This window comes from Bison bison, unplaced genomic scaffold (genome assembly GCF_000754665.1).
Source record: "Bison bison bison isolate TAMUID 2011002044 unplaced genomic scaffold, Bison_UMD1.0 scf7180017864162, whole genome shotgun sequence".
Taxonomy (NCBI): domain Eukaryota; kingdom Metazoa; phylum Chordata; class Mammalia; order Artiodactyla; family Bovidae; genus Bison; species Bison bison.
Genome location: NW_011494734.1, coordinates 2,585,019 through 2,601,710, shown reverse-complemented (window position 1 = coordinate 2,601,710; position 16,692 = coordinate 2,585,019). Strand labels below are relative to the sequence as shown.

Here is a 16,692-nt window from a genome sequence, read left to right as displayed (position 1 = left end):
CTATGGTTTTTCCAGTGGTCATGTATGGATGTAAGAGTTGGACTATGAAGAAAGCTGAGCACCAAAGAATTGATGCTTTTGAACTGTGGTGTTGGAGAAGACTCTTGAGAGTCCCTTGGACAGCAAGGAGATCCAACCAGTCCATCCTAAAGGAGACCAGTCCTTGGGTGTTCATTGGAAGGATAATGCTGAGGCTGAAACTCCAAACTACTTTGGCCACCTCATGTGAAGAGTTGACCTATTGGAAAAGACCCTGATGCTGTGAGGGATTGGGAGCAGGAGGAGAAGGGGACGCCAAAGGATGAGATGGCTGGATGGCATCACCAACTCGATTCACATGAGTTTGAGTGAACTCCGGGAGTTGGTGATGGACAGGGAGGCCTGGCGTGCTGCAATTCATGGGGTTGCAAAGAGTCAGACATGACTGAGCAACTGAACTCAACTGACTGATATGCCTATCTGTATGTCAGTAACACATTCTTTCAATTAGTGTAGCTTTGTAGTAAATATTTTCAAAATTTATTTATTAATGTATAGTTGATACATAATATCGGGTTAGTTTCAGGTGGTAGAGTAAAAGTTTTGAAATTTGCAAGTGTGAGTCTTCCAACTTTGTTCTTTTTCAACATTATTTTGACTTCCTGTATGGGGCCCCTCTTGTATGTACAATGTTAAAACATTAGACAAAGCAAACATAATGTGTGTCCATGGTTTAGCTTTATACACATAAATGTTACTGTTTTAAACTTTTATAAATAATTTTTAAAAAGAATATGTAATCTCTGTAAATACAAATATACTGTTTAGTGGGGAAAAAAAAAAAAAAGAACCAGGCAGAACACTGTGTAGAGTTTGTTGCCACTAAAATTTTTAAAAGAATTACCTGTATATACATAGCATAACCCTGGAAAAATATGCATCTTAGTGCTAAAAGAACTTGACTCTTGAGAAACTGGATTGCTGGGAAACAGGGATAGAAGGGAGACTCTCTTTCACTGACTACTTTTTGTTCCTTTTGAATTTTTGTAAATTATATATGCGTATGTTGTTGTTGTTGTTTAGTCACTAAGTCATGTCCTATTCTTTGCAACCCAATGGACTGTAACCTGCCACGCTCCTCTGTTCATGGGATTTCCAGGCAAGAATACTGGAGTGGGTTCCCATTTCCTTCTCCAGGGGATCTTCCCAACCAAAGGATTGAACCCCGTCTCCTGAGTCTCCTGCACCGTCAGGCAGATTCTTTCCCAATGAGCCACCAGGGAAGCCCATATATGCATACTGATTTAAATCTAATTAATTAAATTGTCAAATTCTCCATTTGAACCCATAATGTAATATTGTATCTTTATGTGAGTTAAGGAAAACTTTTGGAAGAAAGATGATGATCAGTTTGCAGGCAGTGGCTTTCATCCCCTTCCTAGGTCCCTGTGTGAGCTCTGGCACCTACTTGTGAAAGAAGAGCCAGGGCTGGAGATGAAGCCAATGGGTCTGTAAAATAGTGCTTTCTTGATGTGATGCTAATTAGTCCCAAGGGGACCAAATGAGTTCATCAATCCAGGCAACATATGGTCACCTATCAAAATTACAAAGTTTGATTAAATGGTTTACAAATATTTTATTTTCGCTTACTGTTATATTTCAACTTGTTTAGAACAGGTGGAGGGGGAATATCAGCTTCATTGATTAGCTCTAGTCCTGGATGTTAAATTTAAAAAAGGATGAAATATAGTGCCATATAATAACTTTTCATTATCTTGGAATTAACTGCATTTTAAAATATTATAAAGTTTAAGAATTCATACATGGATTCATGAAAAAGTAATCCCTGCTAAAATACAGAACAATTATTTCTTTTAGAACTTCTCTGTGTGACAGGTGTCTGTTCTAGACAATCAAAATGTAATTTCCCCATAATTATGCACAGAGTGCAAAGAATGTAGGAAATATTTAATATGCAGAGGCTTATCTCAGGGACTGACAGCTCCTGTATGAAAACCACATCTTATTCGCCTACAGAATGCAAATTCGAGACTGAGCTCTGTAAAAGGGCTCTGACTCCCTTAAAAAATAACAATTTACTCTCCATTAATGAAAGAGCCTATCATATAGCATAGGACAATTATTTCAGTTTGCCTCAAGTTAGAAGTATTTCAGAAGAAACATGGCCTACTGAGTTGAGCATTAAAATATTCATGAAAAGAATATCTTCAAAGAGATTAATAATTATAAATGCTGGGCTCAATGTATGAATACACAGAACTCCAAGAAAAAATGTTCTGAGGTCTAGGAGGTGCTAGATTTTCAAGCTAAACAACGCCTTTAAGAAAGTCAAATGAGATAATGGATACAAAGCCACAACTGTGCTTCTTGCCAATTTGTAATCATGGCTTCCCCTTCCTCCTTCCAAGTCTTCCCTTTTCAGGGAAAGGCACCAGACACTGGGGCTCATCCAAGACTCTTTCTGTTAGGCCTCAATTCATTTGATCACCAAGGACCAACTTCTGCTGGTCCTGAGTACGTTATGAAACCATTACTTTCTCCCCTTCCTCAGTTGAGTCTGTTTCTTATCCCCTTAACAAGGCATGGATCGCTGTTTCCTCACTGAGCTCCTGCCTGTCCCTCTCACCTTTAATTCCACCCCTACACTGTCACCACTGTGACCTCAGACACCCCCAATTGTTACTGTCTCTGCTTACAATGCTACTGCCCACACAGAGCGTGTGTCCACTGCTCCCGTGTGGCATGCCGCACGGGCCCTTCCTGACACAGCACATACATCTCAGCCCCCGCCAATGGATGTCTTCCACTTCAGACTCCAGTGTTGACACTCTCCATTGTTTTCTTTCAACTGGTGATTTCTGACTCATTTTCTCAGGCTCAGTTCAAGTGTCTCTCTGGCTTCCTGGATCCTCAGGTGGGGCTGAGAAGCCCTCATCCTTCCCTAGCCCTGACCATATTACAGCATTTATCACATTTTACCAAATGGATTTTTATGTGTATTTGAATCCCTCACCAAGTGTAAGTTCCAAGAGCACAAGAACTATGTCTAAGTATTTTTGTGGCATCCTACGCTTTATACAGGCCCTGGAACACAGTGGGTGGTCAAGGAATTGACCTGAAAGGAGCTGCTATATGATATGCAGATTATATAAATGGAATATGTAATTCACTTTAAATGCATTTGGGTTATGGCAAAAATATATATATGATAAAAAACTAGAAATTTGCTTAAAATATGAACTTAAAATCTTCAACCTGCTATGTTTGGGGATACATTTCTTATTTCAAGTGGTTATTTTCTGAGAAAAATTAATTTTTACTTATTTATATTCTGTATTGTTCTTAGAAGGATTTAAGATAGTAGAGAAATAAATCAAGATGGTATGAGATCAAATTCAAAAAAAGATCTTTTGGAAACAACTATATAAATATGTTTACTTTTTCCCAATAAAATATTCAACAGTGGTAATTTATGAACTTGGTAATTTCATGAACTGACTTTTTCCTTTTTGTCCTTATAAACTGTGACCTTTATATATATATATAAGACCTTAACAGAGCAGTAAAATCTTTAAAAAGTCTAAAAAAAATCCTGTTTATAAAAATAACCACTGTATTTAAGTAAAGATGCTCCCTGCCAGAATACACAGGAAAAGTTTTATTATTATTATTTTTAAAATGTAATCAAACTTTTCACAATGCTTTGAAAGAATTAAAGTTGCAATGGTAAGAAAAATCAATTTACTTTAGAAGATGGAACAGAACAGGCAGCATCCGAGGAAACTATAACTGGCAGCTATTTCACTGATGCCTGTTATCACTGCTGAAGCATTAAAATACTTGTTGAAATGAACAGGAAAGTAAACAAACAAAATAACATATGGTAGTACCAAAACACTGCCCTCGAGTGTCTTCACATTGGGTTCTAGTCCTTCCTACTCAAAGTGCGGCTGTGAGAGGAGAGCACTGCTATCACCTGGGAGCCTGTGAGAAATACAGACTCAGGCCCCACCACTGATCTACTCATCAGAATCTGCATTTTAAACGAGATCCTCTGATGATGTATAGGCAGATTAAAGCTTGAGAAACTGTTTTTGGTGACCCTGCAATTTTCCCATGCAAACTTCTGGCCTGAAAATAGAATCTCCTTGCTGAAGCCTACCCCTAAGGATAAAACTAAGGGTTAATTTCATAGCTGTCTTCTGTGTCTATCTGTAGCAAACGAATTAAATACTAAATTAATTCCAATACCAAAATTACCATCTTAGACACACACACACAATGTTGTATCTTTTCACTAACAATTATTTGAATTCATTTTGGTGAAAGATCACTAGAGATCATAGTTTCCATGTCCTTTGTTTCATAGAATCGTTATCATTCTAGATAAAAGAAATCTAAGATTATCTGGAAGCCCATCAAAATCTTTTAGTCCCTTATTCTACTATTTAATACTACCAGGAAATTTTTCCACTCATAAACTAAACTCCTATACTTTCTATCTTAATTCCATTTCTTCTTCTTCCATTATTAGTTACCAGCAACTCCATTCTTTACAGCTTTAGTTTAGGTGATAATCCTGGAGGACCTGGATCAAAGTGGACAAAACTTGTACTGTGTGGTCCTAAAATAACATCTCCAAAGTTACAAAATGTAATCTGTGATCCTGGAGGATATAACATAAACATAACTGGTATCAGACGAGGAGCTTTAAAAAGTAATTTCAGGGTATAATATGACCCAGCATAGAAGACTTGGTAAAATGCAGCATGAAATGTATTATAAAGTATTCTTTATAAAAATGGCCTTCTAAAAGAGACTTCATCTTGTAAGAGTGGGTTTTGACTTAATGTTTTCTTCTCTCAGGCATCAATCTGAAAATTATTAAGATGTTCAGTCTGACCAAAAAAAGAACTGAAATAAGTTATGCAAGTTGACTCTGGTTTCACATGAGAATATGGCAGCAAGGGTTCTTTCCCAAATGACCATATAGCAATGAATAAGCATAATCTGCAATGAAGGAAGCAGGGCATTGAGGTCAGGGTACAGGGCAAAGTCTGAACAGCATGATTACTCGTTCTGAGAGAGGGGATTCCAGAAATACATCCCAAACCAAAGATGAGAGATTTCCAAACTTTTATGAAGAAAAAAAAAAATCCTTCTACCTTTAAAGTCAAGTAGAAGTTTACTTTTACAATATGAATAATATAAAAGTCATACATTAAAATATAATACTGGCTGGTGAGAGAGGCACTTCCCCATGGGCCCTGCTATCCCTACTGAGTGGATGAAGAATGCAGTCTTAGCCTCTCTTCATCAGGGCCACATCTCAGGGCTGTGTGTGCAGTAACCTTTGATGAATGACCTAATGCCTTCCCCCAACACACAGCAGGCACTCATACTTGCTCTGACAGCAGTCACCCCTCAGCAACCAGAACACAACCCAATGCACATGCAGGCATCTGTGGTGGGGCCTTTACATTGCCCTGGGTGATGTCAGCTTGTAAAGAGGGTGAACTCCAAGACCCTGCACAGTTCTTCATATGGACACTGAAAAAAATCATCTCTATTATTGAGATTTATCTTACCGGATCCAGGTTCTTAAATAGCAGGATGTCTTTGCAAGCCTCTTGCAATCGATTTCTTTGATCGTCAGTTTTGGGATGTATAATCTACAAGAACACCAAATCCACAATTAGACTATTCCCCTTACTTATAATGGATAAAATTTCCTAGCAGGACATTAGAAGGAAGAATGGTTACGGCTGAGGTTCACTTTAGGTGACTAGACACTAACTACCAGCCTGCTAATAGGGGAAAGTAATACAATTTGTCTCAGGGAGGTGGTGGGCATTAATCAATACAGCACCTGAATGTTTTTCAAAGAAGTGTTTCCCCCAGGTTAGCAAGTTCATTCTGTAAAGGTCTGGACTGGCTAATCACTAAAGACTCTGAAGGTCCAGCGGGAACATAAAAAAGGACTAAGTGTTGTAACAGTTACGTTGAAAATCTACACTGTCTTTATTCTGTTTGCGTGCTAAGTCCCCTCAGGTGTATCTGACTCTTAGCGACCTCACCTGGAAGCCCATCAAAATCTTCTAGTCCCTATTCTACTATTTAATACTACCAGGAAATTTTTTCACTAATAGTCTGCCGGGCTCCTCTGTTCACAGGATTCTCCAGGCAAGAATACTGAAGTGGATTGCCATGCCCTCCTCCAGGGGATCTTCTCAACCTAGGGATCAAACCCTTATCTCATGTCTCCCACACTGGCAGGCAGATTCTTTGCCGCGAGCACCATCTGGGAAGCCCTTATGCTGTCTAATACTCTTAATATTCTTTAATACTGTTTCATACTTTATACCACTAAACTTAATACTCTTTCAGAATGTAGCCCCTTTCTTCAAAACTTGATAAAATCTCTAGATGTGAGTAAATTCTTACCTGTATATTAGATATTAAATACATTTTATGCATAACACATGTAACCAGGCCCACAGGGAGCGATTTTCCACAGGGACCAAGCAATCATGTACTGTCACATCAGGAGACTATGGATTTGAGGGAAAATGAATCTAACACTCCTGGTGTGCTGATCTGAGAATGAGCTCAAAGAAGACCACTGCCCGAGGTGCTCACTTTCAACCTGGAAGGTGAAGGCCAAGAGAATGCCCTCAGTAAGTGAGCTGGCCAGCTCTTTGGAGTCCCTTCTGACCACCAGAAGGCTCAACTGACTTGGACCCAAAGGCCCGTTCTTTTGTGAACATGGGTACCATTTAACTATAAAACGGGGTAACGAGGCAAAAGATGGTCCTAAAAGCAGAAGACACCAAGTGGAGACCCACACATCATCACCTTTTCCTACTCTAACGTCACACACACACTGACCGGAGGACATGATGATGGGTAGGGGCCCCACCATCAGAACCACCAGGGCCGGCCGGTGCTGAGCTTTGTGTCCATGACTACATCAAAACTCACAATGGGAGATTAAAACCAGCATTTCAAACCCATCTCTGACGGCTAAAAGCCAGAGGCCCAAGAAGAACTGAGGAAATGTACAGCATATGTGTACTGTTTATATGTGTACTGTTCACATACTATTAGCCAGTGAGAGAAGGAAGCTGTTGCAGAGTTTTCTTTAAAAGGGTAAGGGATATGCAAACTAGTGTTTCCTAGCTAACCAATATTCACATCAAACTAGATTCTGTTATGGCATGTGGACCTAGAAAAAGCAGATCCTGCTGCCTAAGAACTCACTGCTATTTAAGAAACTTTAAAAATTTGGATATGAACTAAATCATGCCAACCAAAATTCATATCTGCCTACGTCAAATAAGGATGATTTTAACACAATCAAACAAAATAAAACAAAACGTTATTTCTCACTTCACAAAAACCATCTGGAACTTCAAACTGAGGTGATCATAAGTGTTTGCCTACTGAGAAACTCTCTCCTCAGAAAGAAAAGGTTGGGGATACCATGTCACAGATGTTGAAAATAGTTTTCTGAGCCCAAAGTGGAGCCACCCCTGCCCAGGGTGCCACATCAGCAAAGCAGAGCCGAGATCACTCCCCCGTCCAGAAATGCTCCACTCGCCAGCAGTACAGTGTATCCAGTCAGCCGACCCCCAAAGGCCGAGCCAAATCTGGGCTCTCTGCTCACTTCCTTGTTCCTCGTTCACTTTCTGTTTTTCTCTTCCTTGTTCCTTATTCTTTATCCTCTAAAAGCTTCCTGCCCTGCACCCCATTTTGCAGTTCTCTGGACCCTTGGGGATGGAGACTGCCTGCTTCATGCAGGATTAAATAAAATTTATATCACCTAAACTGTCTTCTTTAATCATTTTCAACACCATATTGCACCTGATTTACTTCTGTCATCAATTTAAGTCTTTCTCTCCCAACCCATTCACTTTGTATGAACACCTCACAGAAAAACCCGTCGTCGTCTTCTCTGTCACTCTCCTGCTACTTCCCGTTATGAATGCACAGTTCCAAACTTTGTTTCTCCATCCTGCTACCACTGCTACTGCGTACCTCTCTCCTCCCTGCTTTCTTTATTCCCCTCTCTTCCTTCTGCCTGCCATCACTCGTCAGGGTCTTTTATCTACCATAGTCGCCCCTCACCCTCAACCTCTGCCATTAAAATTCCTGCTCTGCATCCTGAAATGCAAACACTCAGAAATCAGGTGAATCTTTGAAGCTCTGCCCTCCCTGCCCTGTACCAACTGTTCAGATGCTCTCCTCCTCTTACAGACTCATTTCCTTCAGTTGGATTTGGTGGGATCCGACATCTGAGATCTGCATCTGGACAATTAAGGTCTTCTGCAGTGTGCCCAAGCGTGATTTCTACTAGGGGCAATTTTGGTTTTTATTATTTATTTCTGATTTCAAGATAAAAATCTTTTTGTTCAAACAAATATTGATGTGGCATTTACCATGTGCCAGGCACTGTTTTAAGGGCTTCACAAATATCAGTTTTAGTCTAGTAATAGGGAGTGTAGATGGCACAGTGGTAAAGAATCTGCCTGCCAATGCAGGAGACCCAAGAGACATGGGTTTAATACCTGGGTCGGGAAGATTCCCTGGAGTAGGAAATGGCAACCCACTCCAGTATTCTTGCCTGGAAAATTCCATGGACAGAGGAGCCTGGCAGGCTACAGTCCATAGGGGTCACATTCCGCTGGATTCAACTGAGCACACACGCACACGCATCCTAGTAACAGGCCCCACGAAGCAGGTGACTGCTCAGTGAAATAAGTCAGACAGAGAAAGACAAACACTGCATGACCTCTTAAAAGGAAAAACGTAAGAAAATCAACTTGCCCAGGCAACTTCTTCAATGTGACACAGTTGAGAAGTTGTAGCGCTGGGATTCACCCCAGGCAGGCTAGCCACAGAGTTCTTACTATAAGCCAAGGTCAGCACACCATTGCCTGAAGGCCAAATTTCTTTCTGTAGGATCCCTACACTGAAAATGATTTTTTTAATGACTGTGGGAGGATAACCAAAAGAATGTTTCCCAACATATGAAAAGTATAAGAAATTCAAACGTCCACAAGTAAAGTTTCATGGGTCACAGCCACACGTGTTTATTTATGTATTGTCTATGGCTGCTTTTAAGCTGTAACAGCAGAGCTGAAGAGTTGTGACAGAAACCAAATGGCCCCCAAAGCATGAAGTATTGATTATTTGAAAATAGAATTCCCAGGGAAAAAAACTTTACAGGGAAAGTCTGTCAACTACTGCTATAAACCTCTGTTGCCTTTCAATTTAAAAAAAATAGAAGAAACAGTAAGACTGACTGACACATTTTCTTTAAAGAAAACACTGGGTATCTATTTTGTTAAGCAAGGGAAGTCTGTACAAGATGTTTTCATATCTGTCCAATATGTTCTCCACACAGAGCTGAAAGTAATCTTTTAAAAGTTTAAATCAGAACACCCCATTCTCCAGAGTAAACCCTCGGCAGAGGCCATCACATTCCCACCTCCTCCTCCGCCTTCCCCTCAGCCACTCAGCTCCAGCCACACCAGCCCCCACTCAGAGCCTCCAACTCTTCCCACTCTGACGGGCATGGGTCAACCCAAAATGCACTCCCAGACTTTTGGCAAGATTCTCTCCACATTCATCCTCTGGTCTCACTTCAAGGAGCCCTTCTCCCACTATTCTGTTTCATTAGGGATCTAGTTAATATGGGGGTTTGGTTTTAATTCCTACACCCTATCACACTGTCCTTTCAACAGTTCATATTTTGTGACTGCTAATTTGCTAGCTTTCTGTTAGCTTCTGTTATTAGACTCTGAGCTCCAAGACGGCAAGGACTTGTCCATCATGTTCACCACTGTATACTTAGCATTCGACCAGATATGCAGAAAGCAGTCCCAAAACCTTTCATGGAGTACAAAATGAAGAAACACTCCACTCTTAAATTTACTAGCTCTTTTCTTCTTAAATTTACTAGCTCTTTTCTGCCCGTTTCTACATGCTAGATGTACATAACCCTTACATTTTCATTTATTAAAGGTATTCCAAGTAAAATCTAATTTGTTATTTTCCAAAGTCAATCTTAAGTACTTAAATTTTCTTTGAATATGTATTATTTTATAAAAAATTAAATATCTATTTACAGCTCTGAGATTACAGATTGTTGTTGTTGCTTAGTCACTAAGTTGTATCTGACTCTTCATGACCCTACAGACTGTAGCCTGCCAGGCTCCTCTGTCCATGGGATTCTCTAGGTAAGAATACTGAAGTGGGTTGCCATTTCCTTCTTCAGGGGATCTCTCAGACACAGGGATCAAACTTGTGTCTCCTGCTTGGCAGGCAGATTTTTTTTTTTTACCATTGACCCACCAGGGAAGCCCAATAAAAAAACAGACTCTTTGAAATAAGACAAAATGTCCAAATGAAAAGTTAATTTATCAAAATGCACTGTATGTTTTCCTTATGGACATTTTCTAAAGCCAATTAATTTTGAAATCTGTAATAATCATTTCTAAAGGCTATGGTACAAACTGCCTTATAGTATCTATTCAGATCAGATCAGATTAGTCACTCAGTTGTGTCCGACTCTTTGCGACCCCATGAATCGCAGCACGCCAGGCCTCCCTGTCCATCACCAACTCCCGGAGTTCACTCAGACTCATGTCCATCGAGTCGGTGATGCCATCCAGCCATCTCATCCTCTGTCGTCCCTTTCTCCTCTTGCCCCCAATCCCTCCCAGCTAGACAAAAAAAATTGTAGTTTTTAGCAACATGTTTAGAGAAGAGTCAACTTAATGAAAACCCCGACACTTTATTATAATGATTAATAATTAATTAATTACCAAAAATCTACTAAAGTAACATCGAAGGGTGTCACAGGCACAACTTGGGTTGAATGTCCAACCCACAAAGATGCCTCCTTCACCAGGAACTGCCCTTATCTATCTATTTATGTACCTTTCAAAAAATTATAGTTAATCTACAAAGTTGTGTTGGTTTCAGATATAAAGCAATTGTTTTATACATATGTATATATATGTTTTTCAGATTCTTTTCCATTATAGGTTATTATAAATACTGAATATAGCTCACTGTGCTATGTTGGTCATTGTTCTTTACCTATTTTATAAATATATATATATAGTAGTGTGTATATGTTAATCCCAAACACCTAATTTCTCTCTCCCCCAACTCCTGCTATCTACTACAGTAACCATAAATTTGTTTTCTATGTCTACAAATCTATTTGTTTTGTAAATAAGTTGATTTATACAATTTTTTAAGATTTCACATACAAGTGATGTCATATGATATCTGTCTTTGTCTTACTCAGTATAGCAATTTCTAGGTTTATCTATGTTGCTACAGATGGCACTGCTTCATTCTTTTTTGTGGCTGAGTAGTATCCATTGTGGAGAAGGCAATGGCACCCCACTCCAGTACTCTTGCCTGGAAAATCCCATGGATGGAGGAGCCTGGTGGGCTGCAGTCCATGGGGTTGCTAAGAGTCGGACACGACTGAGAGACTTCACTTTCACTTTTCACTTTCATGCATTGGAGAAGGAAATGGCAACCCACTCCAGCATTCTTGCCTGGAGAATCCCAGGGACGGGGGAGCCTGGTGGGCTGCCATCTATGAGGTCGCACAGAGTTGGACACGACTGAAGCGACTTAGCAGCAGCAGCAGCAGTATCCATTGTATATATTTGCCACATCTTTATCCATTCACCTGTTGATGGACATTTAGGTTGTTTCCAAGTTCTGGCTATTATACAAATGGTGCTGCTATGAGCACCAGGGTACATGCATCTTTTTGAATGAAAGTTTTCTCTGGATATATGCCCAGGAGTGGGATTGCAGGATACCCTCATTTTAAGTGAGGCCCCACAGTTAAGTCTATACTCCTTGGCCTGGTCCCGAACCCCAAGGTCAGGTCTGTGAAAACTCTCCACAAGGAAACTAGGATTGTGACCTGAGAGAGACATAAGAGTTAGTGGCAGCTGAGTCCCTTTCAGTGTTGACACTCTCAGTGCTACACCAGTGCCGTGAAAGGACCCCAGAGGGGGCTGACTCCTGCCTGCTAGCCACAGCCTGGTGTTTCTTTAACTCTTTCAGGAATTCTGTAAGATCTCCAAGCACATGTCCAATAATTCCCCAATGTTTTTGTTTTTTAATCTCAATGTGATTAGGGGTTTCTTTCCCCCAGCCAAATGATTCTTATCTGGTATAGCCCTCCCAACAAGACTGCCAGCAATTAGTTGGAGTGATCTAGTCAAACCACTTTACCTATGGCATGGACCAAATGGGTAGCTAACAGCTGTCAGGTCTATGAGATACCATATATTGCTTTCAAACTATATTTTTAAATGTTCTTTTTAATTTAAATTTTTACTAAGTCAAACCAGCTCATCAAACATCTCAATTACTAAGCTTTATCACATACATTTATACACAAATACAAAGAATGATTGGAGTAGGAAACGGCAACCCACTTCAGCACTCTTGCCTGGAAAATTGCATGGAAAGAGGAGTCTGGAGGGCTACAGTCCATGGGGTTGCAAAGAGTCGGACATGACTGAGCACATATACATAGACACACACACACAAAACGCTGTCTTCCAAGTAACCTATTATTATTTCGTTGAAATACATAAATAAAGTGTAGGATAGGGGAGGGTTGTTTGGACCACATTATAGTGGTTATAGCACATTAAACATTAGTGATGATACCTTGACCCTAAGGCAACATAATTTTCAGACTGGAATTTATGGACTTTATAAAAATATGTAAGTTTTGGTTCTCAGAAGTGAATACTGCAAGTCTGGTACTGTCCCCATCATGGACAACTGTGAAATGGGATTTCCTTCAAAATCTTCTGTGTCATTTAAGGTTCCTGATCTTTCTACCACTGGATTTTATTTACATTTCAGGGAGCTTAATGATGTAATGACTTAGGGACCCAGTATTCTGCTTTTCTATAAAACTCAATCTTATTGAAGTATTTTTCAGAGCTACAGAAATAGATTTTCTTTTCATTTTTTACCAAATGAAAAAAAAAGAAACTTTTGCAATGTACTCAAAAATAAATAAACAAATGATTACTTTCCATTTCCAGGCTCAGTAATCTCCTATTTAGTTTACTTTCTACTAAATAAGTAATAGGAGAATAGAGCAAAAGGACACAGCTTAAAAAGTGTTTCAAACCAGACAAATTCTTACAAAAACATTAGGCCCTCCAAATCAGTTTCTGAGCAAACAATCAGATACACAGATTTTAAAAAATAATAACTTCTATACTGACACTTTAGATGTAATTTTATTGTGTCTGTTGTTGTTTCAGAGTAAGCATCTGTTATGATAAATTAGTAGGAGCAAAAGTCTTTTCCCAGTATTTTTCTTTGCTAGAAATACTTAATTGTCTAAGAAAAATAATACTATCACTTTGGGAAAGATAGCTAAAAACATTTTTCATCACAGGCTATATTTTTGCAAGAGAAATAAAAGCACAACTTCAGTGAGTTATTATGTCCATCTTTCCTTTTATCCAAAGAGAGAGATACTTTGGATCAAAGTAACTACACAGAACATGAAGCAGTAAGCTATCAGAGAGAAGACTACGAAAAGAAACAGTCAAAATAATTCCATTATGCTTTCTGTTAATCTATAAGCCTGTTAACATCTTTTCTATTACTATTTTCCTTATCCAAGACAAGAGTATAATGTAAAATTAATGTATTCAGTAAGTTACATACCCTGGATTCAGCATCATCTTCTTCTTCATCAGGATTATAAGCTTCTGCACATACTGCAAAGATAAACATGGAAATTTTAAAGATTCTTTCACCAAGAAACATGCTACAATAAATATATCTTTAAAAATTAATGAACAAAAAGAATGCTGTGGTGTAAAAAAGCATGAATCGACCTCATCCAGGGCAAGTAGTCTACCCCGCAAAGCCAGTGCTATTGCAATTTATACGGAATTCACTAAAATATAAACCTGCCCTTTTAGGTACTGATAACTTCTTTTCTTTCTTTTACTCATAGAAACATAGCTAACCTCTTTCACCTTCATTTCCAAGCTAGAGAAATGGTTAAGAGCAAAAATTACTGGAAAGAACAGGCACACACAAAATCTAAGTCTGCTTTGAAATGGTCAATTTAATCATGCAATTATGAGTAACTTGCATAAATCATCCATAATTCAATCTTCCAGGAATAAATACTATTAATATTTTGCATATTCCTTTCCAGTCTTTATTCTGAGCTGAGTTCATACTGCATTCAACATTTTAAAACTTGCTTTTTCATTTAACACTGTAAGAATTCTGCATGCCATTGGAAACATTTTATAAATATTTTTTAAAGACTGCTAATTATCATAAGCTCCAATTTACTACTCCCCTAACGCTAGACACAAAACTGACTTCTATTGAAACAACCTTGCAGTAAATATCTTAATGCACAAATATTTGTCTACATTTCAGATTATGTTGTGGAATTATTCCCAAATGTTATTTTGGGGGCTAAAAGGTATGACAACTTTTAAGGCATATTTATCACGACACTTCTTTGCAATGTGTGAGGAGATTCCCCTAAATGGTACCACAGAGTTAGATATTATTGCCAATTTTAATGAAAAAAAGATTTAAATTTTTAAGTATTATTGAATTTGAACAATTTTCAAATGTTTGTAAGCTGACTGTATATCCTCTTTTGTCCCTATGCCTGAGACATTTATTTCTGTATTTTATTTCCTTTTTGATTTACACCAGTTTCTCAATACCAGTTTGACATATCTCTTATAATCATTTCATCCAATCTTCTTTTTTTCTTTGGCCATGCTATGTGCTTGCAGGATCTTAGTTCCCAGACTATGGATTAAACTCAGACCAAGGCAGTGAAAGCATGGAGTCCTAACTACTGGACGGCAGGAAATTCCCTCCAGTTTGCTTTTTAACTATAATTACTAGATCTTTTTTTTGTTTGTTTTAAACCAATTACTCATGTTTTTTGTTTTTAATGTAATGACATCAAGAAAAAAAATCCCCCAATATGATTTAAACCCGATGTTAAACATCACAAAAGTACCACTGCTTCTGAGTTTGGTATTTGCAAATCTTTTTTATTTGCAAATTTACAGATCTGTAACTTCTCTTCTTTCAGTTCATAAAAGGAGACCGTTTTACATTTATCCTTTAATTCAGGTGGTGCTAGTGGTAAAAGACCTGCCTGTCAATGCTGAAGATACTAAAACTCACGTATTCAATCCCTGGGTCAGGAAGATCCCCTAGAGGAGGGGATGGGAACCCACTCCAGTATTCTTGCCTGGAGAATCCCGTGGACAGAGAAGCCTGGCAGGCTACAGTCCATAGGGTCGCAAGGAGCCAGACATAACTGAAGAGACCTAGCACACACACTTTAATCCATGTGGACTTGATTCTGGCATGGACATAGAAATTTAAAGAGCAGAGGACAGATGAAAGCTGGACAAATATCTTTCCAGGGGCCTCAGAAGCACTGTCATCTTTAGTCCAAGGATTGTCAATATTATTATGAAATCTGCCAGTAGCTTTCTTTTTACAGGCATTGTTCTACACACCTTAGCCAGTGAGTGATTCTTAACCAGGGCCTATTCTGTCCCCCAGCATGATGTCTAAGCAACATCTGGAGACATTTTGGCTGTTACATCTATAGGGGGTTAAGCTGCTGGGGGAAGCTAGGAGACACCACATCATGCACAGGACAGCTCTCCCTCCTCCCTCCTTCCAACAAAGAATGATCTGATCCAAAATGTCAACAGCGCTGAGGTTGAGAAGCCTTGACCAGGTTTATATTTTCTCCTTCAGTCTCACAACAACGCTAGGTGTCATATCACCACTTGGGAGATGAAAGAACTGGGCATAGTTATATATCTTGGCCAAGATCACACAATGTGGTACAATCACACGACTTGATCCCAGGGCTGTCTGGCTCACTCCAAACGCCTCGTTCTTCTTCTTTTTTAATGTTTTAAAAAGCAGCTTTAGTGTTGTATGAAAGGAGAGAAGGTTAGCACTCCCCTTGACAAGGATGGAAGAGGCTCTCGGGCCTGACAACACGCATACGGTTAAGGCATTGCCACCTACTTCGTGGCATCTAACCACTGTTTTTAATTAACCTTAAAAGCTTCTGCACATCAAAGGAAACTATTAGCAAGGTGAAAAGACAGCCTTCAGAATGGGAGAAAATAATAGCAAATGAAGCAACCGACAAACAACTAATCTCAAAAATATACAAGCAACTCCTACAGCTCAACTCCAGAAAAATAAACGACCCAATCAAAAAATGGGCCAAAGAACTAAATAGACATTTCTCCAAAAAAGACATACAGATGGCTAACAAACACATGAAAAGATGCTCAACATCACTCATTATCAGAGAAATGCAAATCAAAACCACTATGAGGTACCATTTCACACCAGTCAGAATGGCTGCAATCCAAAAGTCTACAAATAATAAATGCTGGAGAGGGTGTGGAGAAAAGGGAACCCTCTTACACTGTTGGTGGGAATGCAAACTAGTACAGCCACTATGGAGAACAGTGTGGAGATTCCTTAAAAAACTGGAAATAGAACTGCCTTACGATCCAGCAATCCCACTGCTGGGCATACACACTGAGGAAACCAGAAGGGAAAGAGACACGTGTACCCCAATGTTCATCG

General features: G+C 39.2%; 1 protein-coding gene across 1 annotated transcript in view; it reads right to left on the bottom strand.

The window, feature by feature from the left end:
• The window catches only part of PRKAR2B (protein kinase, cAMP-dependent, regulatory, type II, beta), a 107,664-nt gene that overhangs the window by 24,733 nt on the left and 66,239 nt on the right, over positions 1–16,692 (bottom strand). The window contains exons 6-7 of the mRNA XM_010841501.1: positions 13,741–13,793; positions 5,589–5,672 (exon numbers count right to left, since the gene is read on the bottom strand). Coding sequence (XP_010839803.1) covers positions 5,589–5,672; positions 13,741–13,793 — 137 coding nt within the window. The remainder of the gene's footprint in view (positions 1–5,588; positions 5,673–13,740; positions 13,794–16,692) is intronic.